The 25,952-nt window shown below is 36.5% G+C and overlaps 1 protein-coding gene and 1 non-coding gene across 3 annotated transcripts in view; both read right to left on the bottom strand.

Annotated features, from left to right (window-relative positions):
* The window catches only part of AKT3 (AKT serine/threonine kinase 3), a 153,143-nt gene that overhangs the window by 42,771 nt on the left and 84,420 nt on the right, over positions 1–25,952 (bottom strand). For both annotated transcript variants that reach the window (XM_027683993.1, XM_027683983.1), the window contains exons 4-8: positions 20,048–20,159; positions 18,447–18,591; positions 11,724–11,855; positions 6,365–6,430; positions 4,693–4,761 (exon numbers count right to left, since the gene is read on the bottom strand). In XM_027683993.1, the coding sequence (XP_027539794.1) occupies positions 4,693–4,761; positions 6,365–6,430; positions 11,724–11,855; positions 18,447–18,591; positions 20,048–20,159 (524 nt within the window). The remainder of the gene's footprint in view (positions 1–4,692; positions 4,762–6,364; positions 6,431–11,723; positions 11,856–18,446; positions 18,592–20,047; positions 20,160–25,952) is intronic.
* TRNAK-CUU lies at positions 9,470–9,541 on the bottom strand. Its single transcript has one exon. It is a non-coding gene; the product is annotated as a tRNA-Lys (tRNA).

The raw sequence follows: 25,952 nt of genomic DNA, 5'->3' as shown, positions 1-25,952 counted from the left end.
GAGACTTGATAACCTGAAAAGTTAACATAGGAAAAATTTATTTTCTTTAGTGTTTATTTACAACAAAACTATTTATTTTAACTAAAAATACTAACTTCAACATAAAATGACCAGCTAGAAACAACTAACAGCAGTACTGTGATTGCCAAAGAAACTATGAGCTCCTGAGTCAGTTTATTTTAATATATATGTGACACTACAGTCACTCTTCTTCATATTATTTTAGCATCTGAGTTGTCACCAAACCATACATCTAGTTTTGAGTGTACATTTAGATATAAAAATGCAGGTTACAAGTGCATTCATACACTCAGATATATACTAAAGATACTAAAGCAGATTCTAAAATTATAATAGGGAAAGCAGGAGATTACATCATTATTTTCAGCTAATTATTTAGTTGGTTCAGTACTTTGGAATAATTCTGTCACCATGTTCTATTTACAATTGTCAGGACTGGAAGATTACGTTTATTAAGTCAGAGAAGGAAAGGAAGAAAGTTGATTGAAGGTTATAAAAAATGTTTCCAACATTTGCACAATTTATTGACTTACAGTTATTAAATATGTGCTATAAAGCAATTGGAATTGCAATAGAAATAGGTTTGGCACAAAGAAAGCCATTTTGCACATAACATTTTTATGGCATACACAAGGGTGTGATTGTTACAGTGAAGACTGGAGCTACGAATTTCCTGGTATGCTTTTAAAAACTGAACAACAACGTTGCCATGAGGTTTTTTCCTAATGAAAAAATTTTAACAAACATCAAACATAAAAGTATATTCACCTGCAGATCCAAGTATGACAAATATATAAAAGACATAACCTTGTATCAATTGATATGTTAAACTTCTACACACGCTAGTGATTTACTTGGCATATTCTGAGTTGTATGTCTGGCTCCTACTCTTGTATTGGGTTTACTTAGCTCTGCATTTTATATTTGACTGTTGATTTTGCAAAGTACTCGCAGTGGCAGCCTTGAAATTTTGAATTATTTTTTTTATTGTTTTTTTATTGTTTCAGACTTTATACTGTTTCTAGGTACATTCGATACCCAAAGAAATGTAGCATCCTTATCTTGGACTATCATAATTTTAGGCTAAGGAATATTCTCTCATTTACTTATTTTTTGTTAGGTAGCTTGTACATCCTCTGCCTTTTTTTATCTAGACAGTAACAGCACTTGTTCAATTACAACAAACCATTTAGTTCTCTCCTGCCTAATGAATTGAAGTAAGAGCTGTGAAACAAAAATGCCAAGAGGAACAGAGATTCAGAATTCTCTGAGTGGAGAAACCATCTGAACAAATTTTAGAGTCTAATTTTGTTATACACATAATTACCAATTAAGTTGGTTACAAAGTATGGAATCTGGAATTATCCTGAAAATGCAGAGCAAGGAATAATAAGTTCAGCTTATTAGTCAGCTGAACCAGTGTACTCTGCAGAGTAATGTATGTAATAGATTTCATTCCTAAATGCTTCTCAACATTTAAAACAAAATACTTGAAATAAAAAATGGGAAACACACTCCAAAATTATTCCCCAACAATAAAGAGCCATTTGGTCATTTCAGCTAAGCCAGATTAATGTTTTTACCCCAACTGAATTTTCGATATCTTAAGGCTACTTTAATGTAATTTCTTCAATAACAAAGGTATTGAGAAGTAATCATAATGGCAGAAGTATCCTCCTATAGCTCTATACTACAATAAAGTTTATAATCAATAGATATTGGAAAACATTTCATCCACAGAGTCCAACAGAAAAACAAAATAAAGAAAAAATTTAGCTTTCAGCCCACAATTATTTCAAGACTGGGTCTTAAGCAGGACTTTATGATCCTTGTGGGTCCCTTCCAACTTGGCATATTTTGTGATTCTGTGATCAAAGTTGTCAGTATAAGGAAAACATATTTCCATCTGAATAATCCACTTGAAAAAATCCTCTAATGTTTTTCTTTACTGTATTTATGTACATAATATGCTTTGTTTTAAAAAAAGAAAGTCAAAAGGGAATTCTTCACTGTAATACTTTGTATGCTGTAAAAAATGCACACATAGACCAGTAAATCTGATGCAGTTCCATTTTCATTGTAACGTGTTCTCTTATTAACTGAGAATTTTAATTTTAAGTTACGTAGGCAAAGTAAGGCAAAGATAACTTTTTACCATTCTAGTGGGATATTAAATTTAACACGGATCTAGATTTTTTATAGATACAGAAGATTCTTGCTTACAATTTCTTCTCCTCCAGAATGACATTTAGTGACCCCTTCCTTGACTGTTTCCTTTCTAGCTATAGCAAGAGGAACCGAAGACTCTGAGTACTGACCACACCTATCTGTACTAGGGCAGAAGCCTAAAATGTGGCATTTAGGTAAGAGTCAAGAATATGTATCAAAACATCAAGAACTCCTTCATTTGGAGAATGGTGCTCCTGACAGATATAATCCATGAAAATTCCCAACCAACTGACTCAGTCAGAGCAGTTTAACTAAAAAGAAATCTTTAATCTAAAGGAATTTTAAACAGAAACACACTGAAGGCAGTACAGCACTGGAGAGAATCAAAAGCAACATGCTACAGCCACAGTCAATTTCCCACTGGAAGTATATAACTAAAAGGTGAGTTTTCAACACCTTCAACAGTCAGAAAACATTCTAAGGAAATGAAACTTCCTTGGAACACAGGTAGAATAGTAGAGAGAAGCAGCAAAAGAAAAAGGTCTGTGTATCATATAGGTTAAAATGCTGGCTAAACTTTGTGCAGCACACTTTCAGTAGCTCTGAGTTAATAACAAGGCTATTTTTACAAATATGAAGTCCTCTGTATTTTTCTTAGCAGACAGTGACTAAAGTCTGAAATTCACAAGAAAATTTGATAAGATTAAAGATTCTGCTATTAGAAAAGACAGCTTGTCCAACTTACTATTCTAGATCTCTTATCAAAGAGAAGCACATAAGCAAATCAAGAGAGTTTCTTTAAAGAAAACTGCCTATTCCAAAAAGCCATTAGTTTCCCACTGTGGCAAAAATCTATGGTTAGCTTACTGAATTAGGGAACCATCAGCAAAGAACACAAGCAAGACTGACAAACAGAAGCATCGTACCTGGAAAAAAGCAACCCAATCTTGGAAAAACACATTGCAATTATTCAAATCCGATAAGCAAAAGCAGACTGCCACCAAGAAATCCATGATACAAGATGCTTGCAGCAGTAGCCACAAAGTTGCACCACCCAATGCAGAGAAATGCATTGATCAAAATACAGTGTCAGACCATCCTCAGTCATAAGAAAGGAGTTGAAAACATCCTCTAGGTGCTCTGCTCTGCATTCAAATAGGACAGAGAGGTATCTTTTAAAAAGATTAATAGCTAAATGATAGGTTGATATTAAAAACATACATTCGGAGTGTATCCCCAGAGATTACAGAAATACAATAAGGTTTTACACAGAGAAAACTATGAAGAATAGCTAGTTTATAAGGCAACACTTAAAACTCATTGCAGATAGCACTGACTTAGTGTTGGTGACATAAGTTCAATGTCAAATAAGCCAGCTGAGTGTCCAAGAGAAGGCTGTTATCCCATTACTGCTGAGGGAGATCTTTGTGTCTGGTTCAATACCTGTGATGTCCAGAACTGGGTTTATACAAATTGAGTCAGACAAGCCATCCTGGCATATGAGAACCCTATAGCACCATATTTAGCCATGGCTGGTAGAGGACAGGCAAGAACAAGTCAGGATTCAAATGGGCCTCAGACTGACAAACTGCCAGAGCAACAAGTGCAAGACGGGCATTTTGGGGGTGTTTAGGCGTTAGGGTTATATCTGAAGACAGTTTTATTGCAGGAGAAGACATCAAAAGCATAATGCAAAACATGTTATCATGCCACAGACATTCCTGAATGAAGAAATCGTTTTCTAATATTAGAAAAAAAGAAAAACCTAGTGGAAACACTTAGTCCTTTAACATTATCATGCAGCATATAGTAGACAAGTAAGGAAAATCGCCTAGTTCATGTTGTAATGAGACAATCTGAATAGCAAACAGCATCTAAAAGGTAGATAAAAGTCTTCTTCTTAGATTGCAGTTCTCTAATTCCATTTGCTGGGTATCACTTTTGATATTTCATTCTTTAGTAAACAGCTGGAGGACAGCAACGGCTTAAAAGCTAACAACACTCTAAAAAGTTCAGTGTTGTAGTTGAAATTTCCAGAGTACACAGCAAGTGAAGGGGATAGAAGTACTGAAAAATATGAATGCTCCACTCTTTTCCAATAGATATTTGCAATAGCTATAGCAAAGAAAGCACATATTTCATATGTAAGACTAGTCAACACTGGTTTTGCTTGTTTACACTAGTTATGATTAGATATGCCAGAGCGTGTTATAACATGCTTAATGAAAAAAAAAAAAAGGCAAGCTATTTGCAATTATTTCACTACCATGAAGTTATCTTTCACTATACAGGAGTCTAATTTTTCCAAAATAGGAAGTAGTTTTGACAGCAAAGACATAAAACATGTCAACTGTTGTTTTTTACATAAAACAGTTCCAAAAATTTTTTAAAGCCCTTCAAATTTACTAGAAAGTAAAAAAGGCAAGAAAAATTATAACCTTTAAAGTGTAAGCAAGTGACAGTATTACCATTACAAGTGCAGAACATCTTTCTTAAACTTACCTCTCCTCCATTGACATACTCCATCACAAAACACAAACGATCCTTTGTCTGGAAGGAATATTTCAAGGACTTGCAAAGAAAACAGCAAAATCAAACCAATTATCATCTTGTATTAACCCAATTTCTTGTACTTAAACAAGTACAATTTAATTAAAATTTAATTTTATCTTTTTAAGTAGAAAATTTTGACTTTAGTGAGAACTTTCAGAGTAATTAAGTGTAATCTCCTATCTGGAATTTGAGATGAATTAACACAAAAACTTTCAAGTCTTTCCTCACCTCTGCCACATGGCCACTGACATGAAAACATCATACTTGTCACAATAAAATAATAAATGGTTACTGAAACAGACAGTTTTATACTACATTTCTTACTGCCATACATGGTACCAGCTATTCCCACTCATCTTATGATGTCCACTTCCACAATGCCCATGAAGAGAGAAATTATAATATTCTTTTTAATTTCTCCTAAATGAAATCTTAAAAGTGATCTTAACCTCCAGCCTGCTTTTATTTCCAAAGCAAGGACTCTCCAGTTTCACATACTATGGAATATTAAAAACACTGAGCGCCAATTAATATATTTATTTACATATCATTTTAAAGTTGCAACAGATGTTAATTAAAATTTTTGACTTATCAATGTTGATTTCATTTTGATTGGACAAAATGATATCATACAAAATCTACAGGTGAAGACTTGGCCGAAGAGAAAGGAAATTCAGTAGAACTACATGTAAGAAGCATAAAGAGACTCATGTGACTTAAATACTGCATTTCTCATTAAAATACTTGTTTTAGAATAACAGAAAGATAAAAAGATACAACCGCAGTTAAGATTGTTGCATTATTTGACTGGAGGTAGGGCTACTTCTGCTTACCTTTACACTCTAATTTAAGAAACATTACAGAATCTCTTTTCCCTTGACTGAATTTCCCAGAATATTTTGGCCAAGCAGTGTAAATGCAATCCTCTGCTTTCTAAAAGGTTTGTTTTTCTAAAAAGGAAAGCTTCCATGCTATACTTTGACATTTTAACACCAAAAAAAAGATATTTCCCTGTCTTAACAATATGGTAATCACATTTTGAAATAAATGAAAATATTTTCTAATATATTCTCATAGAAGTGGAATGAGAATTAATTCTACAGAAGAAAGCCAGTTGTAAACTTAACCATAATTTCTCATAAGTCTCAAAATTTTCATCTTCTTTTCTGTATTTTCCCTCTATTAATTATTAACCATGTGAAAACAAAGATAGTGGGGCTAGAACTTGAGCTTTATGGCTCTATGGTCTACTAATGTTGAACAAATAGTTATTTTTATTGTTTTGCTGAATTCTTAATTAAGTTTTCTTGGTAAAAATAAATTACACTCTATGACATCAATAGATTTTATTTTAAAAGTGTTCAAATACAAAAATTGCACAACAGTTACATTCTACAATTAAATTTGTTTTCAGTGCAGTTAAGTTTTACAAAATTATTAGAAACATTATTTCTGAACTTTTAATTACATATCCTGATAGAGGATATCATAGGCACCAGACAGCTACTGCTTGTTTACAAATCAACATGCAAAAGACTTCAAAATTTGTTTGTAAAATACGTTCATAATGGATGTTGAAAATTACCTGCTAATGTACTTAAAACTAGTCCCCAATACTTACTGTTAAAAAAGGGTGTCTGGTGTTTTTCAATACTCTGCTTTCTGTGAGTGTATGAGCCACTTCATCCTGAGAAATAGAGAGTAGAAGAAGTAGGTCTGAGTTAAGATACAAAACTGTTATTTAATTATTTACAAGAAAAAGGTCAACACTTCAAAAAGAGAAAGTTCCAGTACAGTTTTGAAAAACAAATGAACCTTCACATTTTTTGAGAAAATATTTAAGTTTGACAAAAAAAATTTAACATATTTTTTTATTTGGTTTTCTTATTTTCTTGTTTTAAAGTGAAGTCTTGATTCAGGGAAGGAAGAAATTATAATATTGTATTTGACATCTTATAATCATCACAACTTCACAGTTCTGGTATGAATCACCTGAACAATGAATCTATACAGAGATTGAACCAATTTGCAAGATGCATACACATGGAGTAACTGACAGGCAAATATAAAAACCAGTCTCATTTAGCCCAGTGTTACACAGAGTCAGTTTTTCTGGTTTTAAACTTTCACTTGGTTTGGTGTTGGTTTTGTTTTTATCCACCCAGGCTGCCCTTTGGAGCCTGGCGGTGAGCAGTGCTCCTCTGACCAGGCTGACCTCCTTCTCTGAGGACATTCTCCTCATTCTCAGGAGGTGGGAGATGCCCACACAACCCCCAACTCATTTTCAGCCATACTTGCGGAAAGAGGCAATTTGGAGAGAGACAGTGACACTCTCCTATCTGTGAGCCTCAACAAAGATTAAAAGAAGCCCTATACCAAAGTGAGAGAAGGAAACTAACCTGGTGCCTTCCCTTCCTGGGAAGCTCACCCGCTCTTATCCCCTACTCCCTCCAGGCTCTCACCCCTTGGGTGGGCACCACGCAGGGGGCAAAGGAGCCTGGGCAGGTGAGGGCAAGGCCCCAGGGGCACGGCTGTGGCCACTCACACCACCAGGTCTGCAGAGAGCAGAGCTGTACAGGGGTGAGGGGATGAGGATGATGGGCCCTGCCCTACAACACGAACAGCTGCCTAAGACTAGGGAGAAAACACAGCTCTTAGGGAGTTCACATTATGAATACACAGCCATTTTATGCAATTCTGCATGTAATTCCTACTGTGAATCCCCCTCCCCAGGCTGCCAGGGACCAGGCCTGAAAAGCCTGAGAGTCACTTGGCTGGTTTAGCCATTTTCTGTAGTGCTAAGCTACCACTGAGCTTTATATTACACAGAAGTAAGACTAGCCTTGTGTGACTCAAACTTCAACCGTAATCCTGCAAAAGTAAATATATTTAGTCAGAGTACACTTTATTATTGCCACAAATAATACCAATATAACATTATTGTACTACACATACTTATGAGACGATGCTCTGAAGATAAGGTATTATTAAACTGGAAAGTAAACACAGATGCCAGGAGTTTTAAAATAGACTTTAAAAATTGTCAAAATAGGAAGTTAAACAACAACAACAGTTAATGGTAATAAATTATGATGCCATTTAGCTGAATAGCAGTGCAACATTGAGTATATACACTTGTCCTAGTTAGAACAGCTGGGACCAATTCATCACTGGATGGGTGTAACCCAAACCTGTGTATTCTATAGCCTTCCATGCCATTTCCCAGAAACTGTTATCAATAGAGCATTTACACCCTCTGCCCAGAGCAGCCTGACTCCTCAGGCTATAAACTAGGCGTTAAGAGGCCTGCGAGATAGGAAGATGTTCCTGTCCCCATGCCCTTTTATGGAATTCCCCGCTCTGAGGGAAAGACTGAGCATTCCTGCCTGAACTGGAGAATATATAAACTTGGAGTTTTGGAACCTTTTTACCACTCGTGGGATCCAGAGGAAGACTGCAGCTCACCACTCTCAACCAGACTGCAGCTCATCACCCTTGACTGGACTGCAATCACCACTTTTGACCAGACTGCAACAGCTCTCCCACCAGCAGGTTTTTCCCCTCTCCCTTTACTTTGGACTCGGGGGGGTGGACAAGGAACACCACTTTTTGTTCCTGCCCCCGGGTGCTGGGTTATACATTTGGGTTTTGTGGGTTAAAACCAATTGTCTGTCTGTATAATTGTACTTATTGTATTATTTTAATAAATTGTTATTCTGACTTATAATCTCTCTTTTGAGTTGAGTTCATTTCCCCTGCTGGTTAACTTTTAAACCAGCACAACACTACAACCACATACTGGGGGGAAAACAAACAAACAAACAAAACTTTAAGGAAAAAAGCAAGTTTAAAGGTTTATTTTTTTATTTTTAAACCTCTGTAGTTCACCAGATATGCAGCATAAAAAGCTGGCAGTGGGCAGTTTTTCTGGCATTGCCTCAGGAGTCTGTAATACTGGTAGCAATTTCCTGGTAAGTGTAATATTAATCTGTCATGAAAACTTAGGATCAACAGATTTAGTCTGAACTGGGCAGATGCTATACAGCTGTCAGTGCACCACTTTTCTGCCTCAGTATGCTGTTAGACCTTCTGTAGGTTAGACCTACTTTTTGCACAGGCAGGTAGCAATAGGACAAGGGAGAACGGTTTTAAACTAAAAGAAGAGAGATTTAGATTAAATGTTAAGAAGAAATTCTTTACTGTGGGAGTGGTGAGGCACTGGAACAGGTTGTCCAGAGAAGCTGTGGGTGCCCCATCCCTGAAAGTATTCAAGGACAGGTTAGATGGGCTTTGAGCAACTTGGTCTAGAGGAAGGTGTCCCTGTTCATAGGAGGGGTTTTGGAACTAGATGATCTTTTAGGTCCCTTTCAATGCAAGCCATTCTATGGCTCTAGAATGTATATTACATCACATTACAGGCTGAGCTGGGACTGCAGATCTATTCACACTGATCTCCAGAATTAAGTATAGTATAGTATGGCCAGTCTTCGCAAACGAAGATCTGGGGAAAGGTCTTTTACCTTTCCAGCCTGCCCAATGGATTTTTTTTAGGTGAGACACAGCATGCGCTGAACTGAGCCCACCTTTTGATCCTAAGGTTCATCTGCCGGGGCCAAGCGAGCTTGGACAATGGCAGTGAGGTCCTCAGGATGTAGGTTTGTTTAGAGTGACCTTCTCTTAGATGGATGGCCTTACAGGGCTGACGAGCTCCATCTGCCCAAGGGAGTTCCCTGACCGGGAATCGAACCCGGGCCGCAGCGGTAAGAGCACCACATCCTAACCACTAGACCACCAGGGGTCCCCGATCTCCAGAATTAAATGCCATTGATAAATCCCCATGGCATGATCATACGCTGACTGGCCGAGATAGCTAAGTTCAAACTCAAGTCTGCTTTGTTTTTAGTTTAGGAAGGAGTAGAAAAAAACCCTGGTATTTAGTGACAATAGGGAAAGAAAAAAAACATGACCACCTCACTTCTGAAGATCTAAGTATGGTTTAAAAAAAAAAAAAGCCTAAAAAAAAAAGCCTAAAAAAAAAGCCTACTTTTTATTCTTTCATCAGTTTCTTATCAATATAGAACCATACTATGGAAAACTTGGGGGACTCCCTTCAAAACAAAATTCCAGTTCTGAGGAATTAAAATTTCAAAGACTATGGTGCTTCCATTTTCTTCACAGGATGAAAGGCATCTTTCCTCATACAATCTTCTTGCTAGTCTACAAATAGGCAGAAAAACCTGGTCTGCTTTAGGGAGTGCCAGGTTCTGCTCAATCTAGTCTATCTTTCTGTTTTCAAGTAAACAGATCAACAAACAGTTGTATCTCTGATTTCTTCAAAATCACTCTTGCTTTATACATACTTCTATGAACAAGAATTTTTGCTCATCAGAGACAAAGTTATCCAACAATCAGTTTTAACCCTTCTAAAAAGTCTCTGATATTGTAGCAGCCAGAAAAGTAAATGGAAAAACCCTAAAATTCAAAAATCTGGTTTGTATGTTATTGATACAAAGCAACAAGCTGAAATGTTCTGAAGGCTGGAAGGAGATAAACGAGCAGCAGTAGAAAAGGGTGTCACAGGAGTCTGATCTCAGACTCCCCTGAGGACCCCTTAAGGTGCCAGGGTTGAGCAGAACACTGGATAAGGATGTCAGGATGGAGACTGGAACGCAGCACGCAGCAGCCAGGGAGGCTCTCAGACCCACAGGGCAGCACACAGAGATTGTTGCTATGTCTTAAAAGGAGGACCACTGAGATGCTCCTTCCCATGCAGAATCAGGAGAATGCAGAAGCAATACCCTCTTTTCTTCCTGTATGTCCTGATTATGAAGAAGGACACACACTGTTCCTGTTAGTCCAAGCCATATACATGCTGACTAGCCTGCCAGTGCACACAACACAGCTGCTAAGGGCACATAGAACTCAGTCAGTCTCTTCACTGCTGAAGACATAAGTTTAAGTCTCTCCGCCTAAAAAAGGGCTGGTTTTAATGAAACTCAAGGAAATATAACTGTCTGAGGCTTCTACTCCTCTATCAAATTTAATCAAAACTGATCAACACATTCAAAAGTTACTAGAAAGTAAGTGACAGACAAATGAACATAGAGACAGACTGCAAAACTCTTGTAAGCTCTGTTTTCATAGGTCAATGGGAAAACTAGAAAAATATGAAGGATATTTTAAAATATAATGTATGTAAAACACAGTAGTTCCCATTCACGTCCAGTTTTTATGGATACTGATATTGTTAGCCTCAAGCATTCAAAAATCCCAGTCAGATCCACATCCCTCAAAACCTCCTCACTTAACAAATGGGATTATTTTTAATTGCGTCTCATGTTGATAAATGCATGAAGGTTTCTTGCTTTCAACTTGTTCTGCACAAGTGGGATTCAAAACTTCAGAATTGCTAGAAACAAAGCTCAGAGCAGATGATCTAAGTTTAAACTGAAGTGATATTATGAGCAAGCACACGGGCTAGTAACACTTAACAAGGTTAAGTGACTGGACAATGCCAGTTTAAACCACTTCTTAAGACATCAACTTCAGACTTTCCTTACATTTCAAAAACAGAAAAAACGGAATTGTTAGTCCCATACATAGCAATCTTATATAACATGGCAGGAACAAAGCACAGGCCCATTAAATTAAATGATTTTATCTGAATAAACCTACAATTGACTTAGAAAAAAAGTATCTAACGTACCCTACAATTCACTTTTTCTTGTTTAAACTTGGATTGCACTATCTTCTTGCCCAGTGAACTCCCTCAGTGTTTTAGCACACTCTAGACTATAAAATACTGGAAAAAGGCATGCAAAATGGGTACACACATTTTTTTTGTATTCTTGTTTTCTGAAAATACAAGCATACTTCTATCAAACTAAGTTACCATCAAAAATCAAATACACCTTATGTATTAAATATTGATTATTCCATTCTTTAAAATGACCCAATATTAAAACTATAACCTTCCTTACCTTTGCAATAATGACTTCTTTTTTCAAAATCTTCATAGCATAGTATTTGCCACTAGCCTTCTCTCGGACCAGGATAACTTTGCCAAACGTGCCTTTGCCCAGTAGTTTTAAATAGTCAAAATCATTCATTGTCTATAAGGAGCAAAGAACAAGGATTAGCGAGACTTATGCTATCCAGTTCCAACATATAACCAAATGCTGTTATCAATACAATAAGAACAGTTTACAAAAATAGGTCCACTTCTATTAAGTTCATAATCACAGATTTGTTTGGGTTGAAAAAGACCTTTAAGATCATCAAATCCTACTGTTAACCCAGCACTACCACTAAACCATGTACTTAAGTGCCATGTCTTCTAAATACCTCCAGGGAAGGTGACTCCACCACTTTCCAGGGCAGCCTGTTTCAATGCTTGACAACTCTTTCAGTGAAGAAATTTTTCCTAATACCCAATCTAAACCTCCCCTTGAGCAACCTGAGGCCGTTTTATCTCATCCTATCACTTCTTACTTGGGAGAAGAGATCGATCCCTCCTGGCTACGACCTCCTTTCAGGTAGTTGTAGAGAGCAATAAGGTCCTCTTTGAGACTCTTTTTCTCTAGGCTAAACAATCCCAGTTCCCTCAGCCGCCCCTCATAAGACTTTGCTCTAGACACTTCACCAGCTCCATTGCCTCGCTCTGGACTCACTAGAGCATGTATCAGGCTACTGAACATTTCCCCCTGGATTATGGGGGATTCATTCTTCCAGCTCAGGGGGCTGGGTACCCAGAGAACATTGGTCTTGCTATTGAAGACTGAGGCAAAGAAGGCAGCTAACTGTTGTCATTAAACCACCAGGATAAATTGTTCAATAGCATTATTATACTTCTCTAAAGCCAAGTACCGCACAGCATACTTATTTTTACACACTTATTTTTACAAAGCACACACAAAACGAAGTCTCAGCCTATCCCAGCATTTCGTGAATGTTCCACATCTAAGAAAGTTCATCAGCTCCTGTATTATCAGGGACACACAAAAACACAAACAAATCAGTAGGTTTTGCATAACACCAAACATTGCACTGATGGCTTTTTGAAGCATACACAATCCTCACTGGAATATTATACCTGTAAGATTCAACAATAGCCTTTGCACTAGAGGTAGACTTTTTAAAATTTTTGTACAGGTTACATTATTTACATTATATAATAATGCAAATAATGTAAATAGTATTTACATTACTGTAACGTAAATGGTATTTACATTAATCAATCTGGCTCTGAAAAGGAAGAGATGGCAAATTTTAGTCTTTCATGTGATTCTATTATTGCTCTAGTTTTCCAGGCTAAACATAGTACATTCAAGAACTGGTTCCACCAACAGACAATTTGAGTCTAGTAAGTTTACTGACTCAACACGAGTGTCACACATGGTAAGAATATGACCAGATGATCTCAGATCCCAAAGCAGTTTAGTCACTTTCATGAGCCCAAAGTTTGAGTCAATAATCATCTTAGTTGTACAAGTTCATTTCACAGCCAGTTCAGAAGCACCAACTCTACGGTCCATGCCTTAGATGCAAAGATGAAGAAGTAGAGAAAAACCAGCACAATACTGAGAATGCAGTGACTGCACAAGGTTGCCTTGCGCCAGCAGGATTTCTTTGGCCAATCACTGCGTTCCACTGTGTGTTTCTATAGAACATCTTTCAGTGTGCTGTGTTACTGGCTTGGTTGCAGCACCACAAAACCATCAAGTTTTGTGGTGCTGCAACCCAGGAACATTGAGAAAAGCAGTTAAAAATTCTGAAAAACAATACTCACTTATTCTTGTTAAAGTACTGTCTTGCAGTATCAAGAACCTTCCTTCCTTTGTGAATAATATACCTCAAAACATTTGTAAAGAGTAATTATACTCCAAGTCCCAGTTTTGCTAAGTTAAATATACTTAATCCTGTTATATATGAGAAAAAGATCATGCCTTATCTTTCATCTTCTTAGTGTCTCATTCTATCACTACTTGTGGCCTCAGGCTGCTTTGTTGAATACTGTTGTTTCAGATAAACTTCTACTTGTATTTTCCACAATGGAAAATAGTAGTTCCCTTATCTCTACCAGAAATACTTCTACCAGTGCCTACATATCTCACACATATTCCAACTGTAGAGGTATTGGGCAGATCCCTAGTGTGCAATCACAAATAGTGGCAGCAAAATATAGTTGCTTGTGAGAAAGAATAAAGGGCAAAATTTCCTTCTAAAATTATTTATTTCTTTAAGCTCAAGTGCATGATGCTATTATTGTGGATCTGAATTTGCTGTAGACAAACTCTGAAAACGATTTATGCAATTTTTCACTCAGAGTCAGTTTGCAATCTGCTCCCATAAGAGGTAAAACTGAGGTTCCACGAACCACATTAATGCTGTAATTCCTTAGCTTTTAAGTGTTCAACCTGCAAATTCAAAGCTGCAAAAGGTCTTCAACATACTATTTAACACCTGGATAGCTGGGTATTTCAAAGTTTTATTAAGCAGAAGATGCTTTCCATATATCAAGTTCCTGGCTACATCAACAGGAATTAAATCTTTTTCCCGTGTAATGGTTGATTGGTAGCTTCTAAGCAAAGTAACCTTGATGCTCACACATAAACATACTTAGAGATTTTGCAGTGACAGATTTTATTTTGCTGCCAAAACTACCTCACATCAGGAAGAACAAAATTGCATTTATCTCTGCAAGAAATATGGGTAACAGAGATTTCAAAGACTCAGTATCATTCTTACCTAAAGCAAACTCACTTTACACAAGTTAAAGTTAAACTTTATTACCATAAACAAATCCTTAAATGGTCAACTTTTCCAAAAACTAGTAAAATGTGTGATAATTGCTGACTCATGGTGTAGTATGTAAATCTGTGACCCACTTGTACTTAATCAACTAAAGGTAAGACTTCTCAACTATCACGTTCAGTACTTTGGAAAGTCAGGTTGTCTATTCGATGGTTCTATGACAACCATCAAGCAGAGAACTGCCTTTGAGCAAAAGCAGTGAAAATTGACAAAAACCCACAAAAAATCCAAAATACTTTCAAAACACAATTCAGGCAGAAGATGAGTAATTCAGGGCAGAATCCTCCATATTTTCACTCACAAGCTACTGTGTTCCCTGACAAAGAATGGCTGACAGCTTTATTGATAAAGAATACTGAGGTAGTGACTGTAACAACTTATCACTTCTAAAAGTCACAAATTTATCGGATCACAAGCACCTTCAAAGGAGTAACTTTTTCCCACACTTCTGATCTTCTCTAAGAGGCTAGACTTAAGAGAGGGACCATCAGAGTCTGAATAAAACCAGCTCAGAAAAGCTGCCCTTTGCCCATACAAAGAAGGAGGATCTTGGCTTAACTGATCACTAACATGGATTTGATGCTAGGGGCACCAAGTCAGTCAAAGACTCATTCATCCAAAATTTGCTTACATAACATTCAGCAAAGCAGTCAGGAATCTAGATGCAAGCTCAGTGAAAATAAGTTTAAAATATATGTATATTTATAAGAGAAAGGTAATAGGTTTGCAAGATTTTGAGCCATGGCTTAACAGCGTGTTATGGCGATAGTGTTAGTTCTAAGAATAAAGTCTTCTGATGCTCTCGTTCTTTAGCAGCTTAGCAGAAGGCTTAGAGATGATATGCAGTGCAGGGTAACTCAAGAAGTCTACCAAAGAATACAAGACCTTGGGAGATAAAAACACGGATGCCATAGCTAAGGGTGTACTGAAAACCAGTAGAAAAATATAAATACTTCCTAAACCTGAGGGATGCTGGTAAGCAAGTTTGGAGACTCCCATAAAATTGGACTCTTTCTCCTTCATGTTTTTCCCTAGTTTTTCATTCCTACCCTACCCCAAGTTCTGAATCTTTTTCATCATTATATAACCTTTAGGTTTCCTCTGAAAAATCTGTTCTTTACTCATCCCTCATCCTGCAAATCAAATTTGTAAACAACAACAAAAAAAAAGCAATGAAGCTAACAGGAGACTACAGTAACCAAAGAAATGTGTGATGTTCAGCCTTCTGTAAAGGTTGTTTACTCCCCTACAGGAGTATCTGGTCACCATCTGAACAGACCATCTCCTGTGGGTGATCTGTTCAAAAGAATACACCCTAATACAGGTGTTGAAAATTCCTACCAAGGAACTAATTTTTTTTTTTAAATTCCTGATGTGCACAATGATTATACCACTCAGAGTTAGCAGTTTGCTAAGAATTTCCAGTGCTATTCCACTGCAATTTTAGTGATGTTATTACTGTAAAACTTAAATGGCACATTGACACCATTTAAAAAAAAATGGAAAAGAAAAAAAAAAAGGTGCTTTTGGTTCTTCCAGCTAATCTAACCAGGAACATAGCTGTCATGTCTGTTCAAATCAAGTTCCCTGTCCTAAACACTGTTTTCTTTTCGCTACCTTTTTAGAGAAGAACAGGCCCAAGTCCTTTCTGTCTTGTTTCTTAATCTGATTATGCTCATCTACTCATATGTATACCATCTGGTGCATGCACAAGCAAAATTCACTGGGTTTAGATGTAAAATCAGGTGACAAAATAAGCTTTTGTCAAGAAAGGACACATTGTGCAAAAATCCCTGAAAGGAAAGAAATTCAATACCAAAAAAAGGCAATAAAAATGCACTTAAGTCATTATAACTGAAATGGTTCTGATTATATTAATGCCTATAAAAGCTTAAACAACAGCTTTCATAAACATTTCCACAAAACAGAAACAGTTCTAAAAAGATATTTTTCAGAATTTCAATTAACAGAGGCAGTGACATCTCCACATCATAATGGTCACCTACTATTTTTTATTCCAAAAACTTCTGAGCACCTTTCACTAAAGTCTTCTGACAGTGGGATCTGCAGTGGGATTCGGAGTTTTGGTTCTAGTTTTTTAATTTTATTTTTTAAAATTCTTTTATTGTATTTATTTTTATCATTATTATTGATATCATTATATTGCTCTATTATTAGAAGTTGAATATCATTATTTTTCATTTCACCTTTGTTTCGTTGAGTTTGCTTTTGGCTTATTGCCAAAGCCATTAAATATTCTGTCCCAGAATATTATTTCAGCATTTCTTAAAGCACAAGCAGCAAGACAGAAACAAAATCGATCCTCCTCCTCCTCCTTCTGTTCCCACAACCCATTTTGTCATATGGGAAAACGCACTGCACTGTGTACAAGGAAAGCACATTCCAGATAAACTACTTGTATCAGACAGCGTTAATTTTGATACCTTGAAAATGCTTGTTGTTATACAGTGGTTTTTTATTTCACTAAAAGAATACACAGGCTTGGAACAGTGCTTAGATCTTTACGAGAGCAAATCCAAATCCCTTCCACATAATCACACTGCCTCTTACAAGGCTGACACGTCTTAAATGCTGCCTCTGTCTTGCTGTCAACTTATCAACTTTTACCCTGAAGCACAGTCATTAAATATCCATGCCACAAGGCTAAAAGTTCAGTGTCAGCCTGACAATATATGATCAGAGTATTGTTACGGCTGTATATAATTGGTTTTTACCTTTTTCTATAGCAGATAAAGGTTAGAAAACTGCATACAATGAAACTGCATGAAAGAACTCTGTTTTCACTGCAAACTCAAGTTCTCAAAAGTCAGGACATGATAGAACTAAAATTACCTTTGACACCTTTGTTGTATTCATAAAGGGTATAGTGTGCAGCTCCTGATTTTTCTATGATTCTTGCTTCATATAGTGCAACCAAAAAAATATGTTCTATGAGTAAAGACACATTCACGATTTCTTTTAACTGTTCATTATTCAAAGGCATTCAATTATGTGAGCTATAAGACTATTCTGCTCTGTCAGCAGACTTCCACTTAGTTTTCTCCAAGTTTCACTTTAGCTAGAAAGACTTAAGCCAGTCCTATAGAAACTGGTTATTATTTTTCATGCAATTGCAATGCATTTCTTGAGTCATGTCAACTCTGTATAGTAAATGAGAGACATCCATTTGAATGATCCATTCTTTAAGAGTAGTCCATACAGAAACACAGGACAAAATGGAAACACATAAGCAAATTTTTGAGTGGCATCAGATCTTTAAAACACGCCCTCAAGCTGTGTGTTTAACCTGTTGACTCAGGAGATACAACCACAGGTATGTTATGACCAGCAATGTACATGTTCCTACTTAAACCAAAACCTGTGAAAGACAGCAGAAAAAATAAAATGCTGTTTTCTTTTACTTCATTGAAAACTAAAGCAGAGTTATTTTCCCAGTTAGTAAAAAACAAGGTCATTAAAAGTGAAATTCTGCTAACCTTTCTCATGCAAATTACCTAATTTGTACTGGGTATTATTTGCATGAGAAAGGGGAAAAATGTACTCGTCTAAAGAAGATATTTTATTACCATACTTCTAAAAGAGCAAACAAACAAAAGGATGAAATAATGGTCAAACAACAAGCAGAATGTTAACATGTGCCTGAATGGTTGAACTTTGTTTTTCAGAAGTGCTGTATCAGACAGCATAACAAGTAAATAAAACTAGAGCAGTTCAGCTTTATTGAAATAAAACAAGTACGTACCTTATGCTTGTAATACACTGAAATTTATGTAGAAATACTATTCCCTATATATTGTTTTACCCAACTAGACCATTCTACAAAAGTTAGTTACATATGAGCCCTGTCAGCTATTTTTTAATGTCATTACCTTTCTTTTATGATGAGTTGTTGAAGCATCCATCTCTTCTTCTCCTATATTGTCTATCTGTGAAGTTGGACTACAGTTCATTCTCTCCTCTTCTTGTCTCTGAAGTCTGTCTGCTACAGCCTGGATTGCTTCTGTCCATTCTTCCCTATCATGAATGAGCCAACATCTCTATTAGAAACTCATAAAATATGTTACATGGTTTATAATGTTTTTCACCTGCTACATTGCTTCTATTTTCAATTTTCATGTTACGCAGCAGAAGACCTTTTATAAATTAATCACTTTAATTTCCTTCCAAATTCTGCATTTTGTTAAAGGTGGTGAAGCTGACCAGAAAGTCTCACTGTATGGTTACTTTAAAGAATTAGCAGTCTCTAATTTGGTAAGTATTTTACTACTGGAAATTTGAAAACACTTTTTCCAGGTATAATACAACTCAGAGCATAGGGTGTCATCTCTTATGCAATACTATCTGATAATAACTTGCTATTTTAAGAGACTGTTTGGTATTCCCCCTCCCTGCAAGACATTTTCACAGCAAATAAATAAGATTTATTAAACCATATCATGTGTTCAACTCTTTGTTTTCCTCCTCTTAAAACTCAACTTAAAGACTTTTTTTCAAATTCCCCTCAAAAAAGGCCCTCAAAGATAACCAAATTCCTATAAGCATCCTAAAAACCAGTGGCTGCACTGAGGGGCAGGCCCAGATGAGGGTTCCTGGGGAAGGACAAGTAGGGCCAGCTGAGCCCATGACTATTCTGCATGCTGGCTGACCAGCACAGACACACCAGCCAGCCCATGAGCACACCATAGCCCCACACAAGTGCAGTACCTGCTGATTTTTACTCATCCAGCAAGAGAAACGGGAAGAGTCTGGTGATATTTATTACTGAATAATAATGCAGTGGGAGGTACAGAAGAAAGATAGGGTGGAGAAACAGTACCAAGGTAGAATAAAAAAAATTTTAAGTGAATATACTAATGAAAGAGAAACAATAGAAAAGCAAAGTTGTTGGTTATTTACTGATAAAAACAATAACAGCCAAATCATAGTACTAGTTTCAACAGGACAGATGTCCACAGTGGGAAGATGCAGTGCATCATCTAATTGGAGACAGAATATAGAACATTTAGCAAGGTACACTTACACTTTTTGTGCATTAAAAAAGTTAATTCTTAAGAGTTTGTGAATGTTTACTTGAAACAAGAAAAACTAATAAGCAAACACAAAATAAATTATAATAAGCATACTGCTTTCTGTGCCAGAACGGAGCACACTAGGAAGAGTAAGACAGCAAGGCTGGAAATACTTCAATCCAGGCTTTGGTTGTTCAAAATTTAACACTTCAGAGACGTATCATGACATAGTCTTGGCTTATTTGAACACTCTCATTCCACCTACTTGCAGGCAACTCTTACACTAGCTATGAGCTCAGATAATATTTTACAGAAGCTGACTTAAAAATCTTTAACTAACTGCTCAGATGTGCTCAGAATGTCACAGTTCCAAGTGCTGATTGCTGTGCAGGCCCAGCAGAGACTCTGATGAGGCTTTGGCATAAGGAACATGAAAAGCAAAAAAAGAATAAAACCCTCACCGTTCCTCCGGAGTGTCTACGTGGAACGTCCTCTCTATAACAGTGGTCCACTGAAGACATCTGATAATAAATGTGTTTGGCTTTGGTCGCTCTGTTTTCATTAGCTGACATTCTAGAGAAATACATGACATTGCCTTTTTTATACATTGCCAGTTAACAGGTGAAGAGCAAATAAAATTACTGAAATGAAATACATGCAGCTTACATATACCATTCAGGATGTATTCAGCATATACAAGGAAATATAGAACAGCAATATAACCACAGGCTTGAACAAAAGGTAGCAGGTAATAATCATAAGATGAAGAAAGCAGTCAGAGGAATTGATGAAACTTGTATTGTTGTCCATATAAAGAGTGCCATCTCCATTTGTGAACTCAGTCTGTGTTATGAGGGTAAGAAGAGTATTAGATCCCAGATTGCTGTAGTATGCCAAGGAAACAGCAGTAGCCACAGGCATATTTTTCCATCTGCACCTGGCAGGAAGAATATGACATTTTCCCTTCAATGGTAACCATGTCAAAGTTACTATCAGTACTGTCACTTCAGGATTAGATTTATTGCAAAATACCCTATCTAAGAAAATTCAGTTGTTGAAATTAGTCTGATTATTAAATGTAGAACAACCACACACACACACCCAGTGAGGCTGCCCCAGGAAATCATCTAGTTCTCTTTATGCCCCAGAGCAGAATCAGGTCTACCTATGCTATTTCTCATAACTATTTCTCTACACTCTTTCTAAAATCCACGAAAAGTAGTAATTTCAAAACCCCTGTAAGCAAACTATTCCATCCAAGTATAAAGAAATTATTTTTATAGCTGGAAGATTTTTCCTAGGATTTAATGCAACTGTTCCTATAAATTCAGCGTATCTGGTTTTGTCCTATTGACTAAGTTACTTTACCTTTTCAGCAGCTATCCCTTTTAGACATTTGAACACTGTTTTATCTCTCTTAAGTCTTCTCTGGCCTAAGTCAGTTAAGCCAATCTGTCCTCACAGGTTGTGCTTTCAGATCCAAGATCTTCCTTGTCCCACAGTTCTAGACATACCATAAACCGCCTATTACTCTTTGGTTGCAGGACCCCAACGCTGGCAATTCAGGCAATGGTTCAATGACACTATGTATTAGTTTTACGATGCAGCATACTGCATTAAACATTACCACTGCAAAACACTGACCAACTAGAACTTCTTATTCATGCAAATATATTTAAACACTTTTCTGAAGTTAAGGTTACTCTAACCAAAGTGTAACTTGTTTTCCTGCAGCTACCACAAATAGACCTAAGCATCACATCTCATCTTCTGGAATGTTATCACTCATTCAAACCTGATCCAGATCAAACATTTGATCTAAAATGATTCATCTGGTTCACAAATCAATCAATAATGATATGTTCACTTACAATCTGCTGTAACTTCCTTTTGATATAGCTACCACCTACCTGTTGACCCACACCTTTTAGCTGACTATTCTATAGCATAAAACCTTGCACTTATTCTTGGTGAATTACATTTTATTTATTACAGTTAATGTCAATGCTTTACAAGTCACATGACATGTACCACTTCACAAGGCATGCTTTTCCTTCACAGAAATAAATTATTTTGGCTTGACATAATTTTTCTTCACAAATTCAGGATCCTGAAACCTCAGCTATCATCCACTGTAATTTTTTTATTTGAAACAGCCAAGAAGAGTAGAAGTGGGTATGTCTATTGATACTATTTTTCTTCTGCAGAACACCTCAGAAGCTTAATAGACACATGTATAAGGAGTAAAAGAGGAGTAAGTATTGCCCTATGCAGATGCACGTTCCTTGATGAACAAACTTAGACACTCACCAAACATCTATAAATTATTACGTAAGTCAGACTGTTCACTTGTCAAGGAGATGACATTCCATTTAACAAACATTTCATTAACAAAGCGAAACAGTAGTTCACCCTCACTGCTTATATACACTCTCCTAAGTCTTGGATGGGATGAGAGCCATCCTCAACATGTAGAGGAAAGAGCTACAACAGGATGGAAACAGGAAAAGGGAATTTAACACAAAAGCTGGGAGAGAAACAAGGAGGGCAGAAGCCCCATGAAGCACAGCTGCTTAGCCTACTTAACCCGGCTTGTAGCTGGGTGCAAATATTACTCATGAGATCAAAGAAACCCCCATATTCAGAGATATGGTCAAAGTCCAACTGTGATCACAATGACGGTGAATCCAGGGTTAACAGGTTATTTGTTCTTAACTTCCTCAGTCGTAGCTCCAAGGAACCATATATATATAATACATGATATAATGGCCAGTCTTCGCGAACGAAGATTTTGGGAAAGGTCTTTTACCTTTCCAGCCTGTGCAATGGATTTTTAGGTGAGACACAGCATGCGCTGAACTGAGCCCACCCTTTAATCCTAAGGTTCATCTGCCGGGGCCAAGCAAGCTTGGACAATGGCAGTGAGGTCCTCAGGACGTAGGTTTGTTTAGAGTGACCTTCTCATAGATGGATGGCCTCACAGGGCTAACGAGCTCCATCTGCCCGGGGGACCAGGAATCGAACCTGGGTCATAGCAGTGAGAGTGCCGCATCCTAACCACTAGGCCACCAGGGGTCCCAACATAACAGAAGAGCCTAAAAGCATTGTCTGCTCTAAGATTACCTCATCTTACTCCTGACAAAACCATCCGCTCATCTTTAATCCTATCACACTTCAATCATGTAGGCTGAAATTCTCTTTACTGGGTGTCTGCCTAAGCTGCACACTCCTGGAAAATACTGCTTTTTGGAGATGAGACTTAAAACTTGGCAAACCAAGACCTTTGATATCCTTTCAGTATTCCTGTGAAAATGTAAGGCATTTGGCCACAGTACATGTGGGAAGGATAAGAGTGTAGTGGGAGGAGCGTAAAAAATTACAATTACTAAAGAATAAAATCACTGAAAATCTATGCATTGAGTATAACCAGAGGCTACAGCTATCTCCTATCTCTACACACACTAAATGAAAAGCTCTTTCACCTCTATTCATAATGTCTCATCCTCTCCCTCAGATAACACGAAAAAGAAACTACCTCATTGAGGCAAAATCCAATGTACATAGATGGCATACAGCCAGTTATTTACAGGAGAGATGTCACGAAAAAAAGACTAGGGAATAAAGGGAGAAAAGTGGAAATGGAACAGGAAAAAGACTGGAACCTATGTGAGAAAAAAAACCATGGAGGATAGCTAGAGTATAAATAAACTAGAACAGCTAGTTTAGAGGAAGGAAGGTAAAAGAAATTGCCAGAGAGAAAAGCGAGGTGACTGCATTAGAACAACCCGAAGCCACAAAGGTGCAGACAAACCTGCAGAAAAATCTGTATCAATCAAAAAGCACATCCTCTCCAGTGCCTGTAATGGAACTGAAGACTTTTAATTTGACCATTTATTTTCTCTTCACAAATACATAAAAAATGCATACATTTAAAATGCATTAAGTTTTTCAACTCAAGTATGAAAAAACTAGAACTAATAGAATTACATCCGCCTATGTCCAAATGCTATCTATAATATGGTCTTTACCTATATAGAGGGAGTATACTATACACAGTATAAAAATATTTACATTGTTACATATATTATGTAAATTTGTATCTAATATACTACCTATATTACTTTTTTTCAGTCAGTCCTCAAAGTGATGATGCACATTATTAATAAGAACAAAACATATGGATGTATATAATAAGACCTGGTACTACAAAAAGAATATTTACTCTCCGCATTTGCATTACAGATGATTAACTAAATCAACTAAAGGTAATACAAAAAACCCCTTAACAATTGAAAATGGCACTGAAAACACAAAAAACACCCTCCAAACACATAACCCGCAAAATGCCATTTCCCTATCACTGAAGGATATTATTGAAAAATAAAATCTAGCAAAACATAATTAGCTTTTGTAATATCCTGTTACAAGTGGCTAAAAATTTGATTTCCTCGTGGAAGGTCAAAAATGAATACATTAATATCCTTCACTTCTGAAGCAAAAAGAGTTTTGGAAAGAAGTGGAGGACCAGTGTATTTCTAAAAGTGGTGTGCTACCCATCCTTCTCTAGTAGGTAAAAGTAACTGAAGTCTGCTGATATTTAGTAGGCTCACATTTCACGTGCTGCTGTATACAAATGTATGGGATAAACAGTATTTCTGCCATGACTGCAACAGGAATAAAAACTTCTTTGTGAATGTGTTTCACCTACCACTAGGGGAAAAAAAAAATCTATTAAGATGAATAAGTGCTGTAATACACAGTTACTGCTAATTATCAAAATATTTTTATACTAATTAGTAGAAAAACTATAGTAGTTTTAGACAGAGTGAATAGTTTGGAAACTACAAAAGCACAGAAGAAAGAGTGAAACTGGCTACTGAGAGCTGGCTCCGAATGCTCGAGTGATAGTTGGGTCATTACCAAGAGTAGAGAACATTCTACCATAATGTCTTCAAGTTTGCTACTATACATAAACATATGTAATTAAAGGGCTGAATCTCAACTCAAAACAGTTGGAAGTCTAAATTATCATTCAAAAAGATGAGTAAGCCAGTAAACAGACAGACTCAACTTTGTGTTCTTGTATGCTAGCCATCTACGACTTGGAATTACACATTTTAATACTAAAGATTTCTCTCTTCCTGGGATGAAACATCAGTCATGAGAATTTTCCCCTTTAAAATTAGAGGGAACGAAAAACCTTGAGGGAGAACACTTGTTCAAAGCAGCAAAATACACAATCAGTAACAGGAATAGACAACTCTGTTCCAATAAGTGTGTAACACTCCTTTGGTCATTTCTGGATGTATACAGAAAATGGAAAAAAATTAAATTAAGACAGTATAAAGAAATACAATGGATGTTTCTCTAGCATTGAATTTCTCTTTTTTAAAAAAAACAAAAAAACAAAAAAAAACAACAAAAAACACCAAACAAAAACCACCAAGGTCAGGTACATACCAGAGGTTAACTTTCATCTCCATACCTACAACCAACCCAACAATTCTAAAATGTTAGACTACCTTTTCAAATAACTGCTACTATCTAAATTAAGTAGTTATGCTAGTTAAAACTCTCCTGAGCAACTCTAACTACAAACTGTATTTCAAAACGTTCTGTTTACTTTACACCATTCTGAACCACAGATGACAAAGTTTGCTTGAAGCTGTAATTACTCTGCAAAGCTGGGAAGCCAATTAGAGGGCCTGAAACCTGCCAGTTCCAAAAAAAAAAAAAAGCACAGATCATCTGTTCAGATTTTATTAAAAAGTTTAAAGTTTGAATTCTATAACTTTAACCATATAATCACCAGTATCATTTTCCTAAATGCAGTCATTCAGCATAAAAAAAGAAATAGAAAAAGTACTAATATCATTTTATTATTTATATATGAAAGGTTTCAACTTCAGCAGAGTGTGTTGATACGGCTAGACAAGAATACTAAACATACAAGCATCCATAAAAAATTGCACTAAAAAATGAACAGAAGGTTGCATATCTGAGAAATTATTTCTAATATAGATTGAGTTTTAGCACAAAGGATAACTTCTTGTGATTAACAAATGATATAAAAAAAGAGTATCAAGGCACTGCTTGTATTGTTTAGAATAGATGCACTTTGAAATATATAGAATGCTGTCTATATACAGATCTATATCTATCTATTTGCATTACAATTTAATCTTATTCTTACCTTGGTCTTTCCTTCACAAGATAAACATCTTTGTCCCAACCTTTGCCTATTCAATTGTTGCTCCAATTTTTTTTCTTTCTCATGTCAAAATTTAATGAACACACTGCCTTCTTCCATTACTGCTACTCTGCACTCCACACACTTCTGATGACCTTTTTTGTTAGACAAGTAGC

The sequence above is a fragment of the Neopelma chrysocephalum genome, unplaced genomic scaffold (genome assembly GCF_003984885.1).
Source record: "Neopelma chrysocephalum unplaced genomic scaffold, ASM398488v2 Primary Assembly neopelma1_23, whole genome shotgun sequence".
NCBI lineage: Eukaryota > Metazoa > Chordata > Aves > Passeriformes > Pipridae > Neopelma > Neopelma chrysocephalum.
The sequence above is the reverse complement of the archived record's forward strand: the minus strand, read 5'-3'. Positions and strand labels throughout refer to the sequence as shown.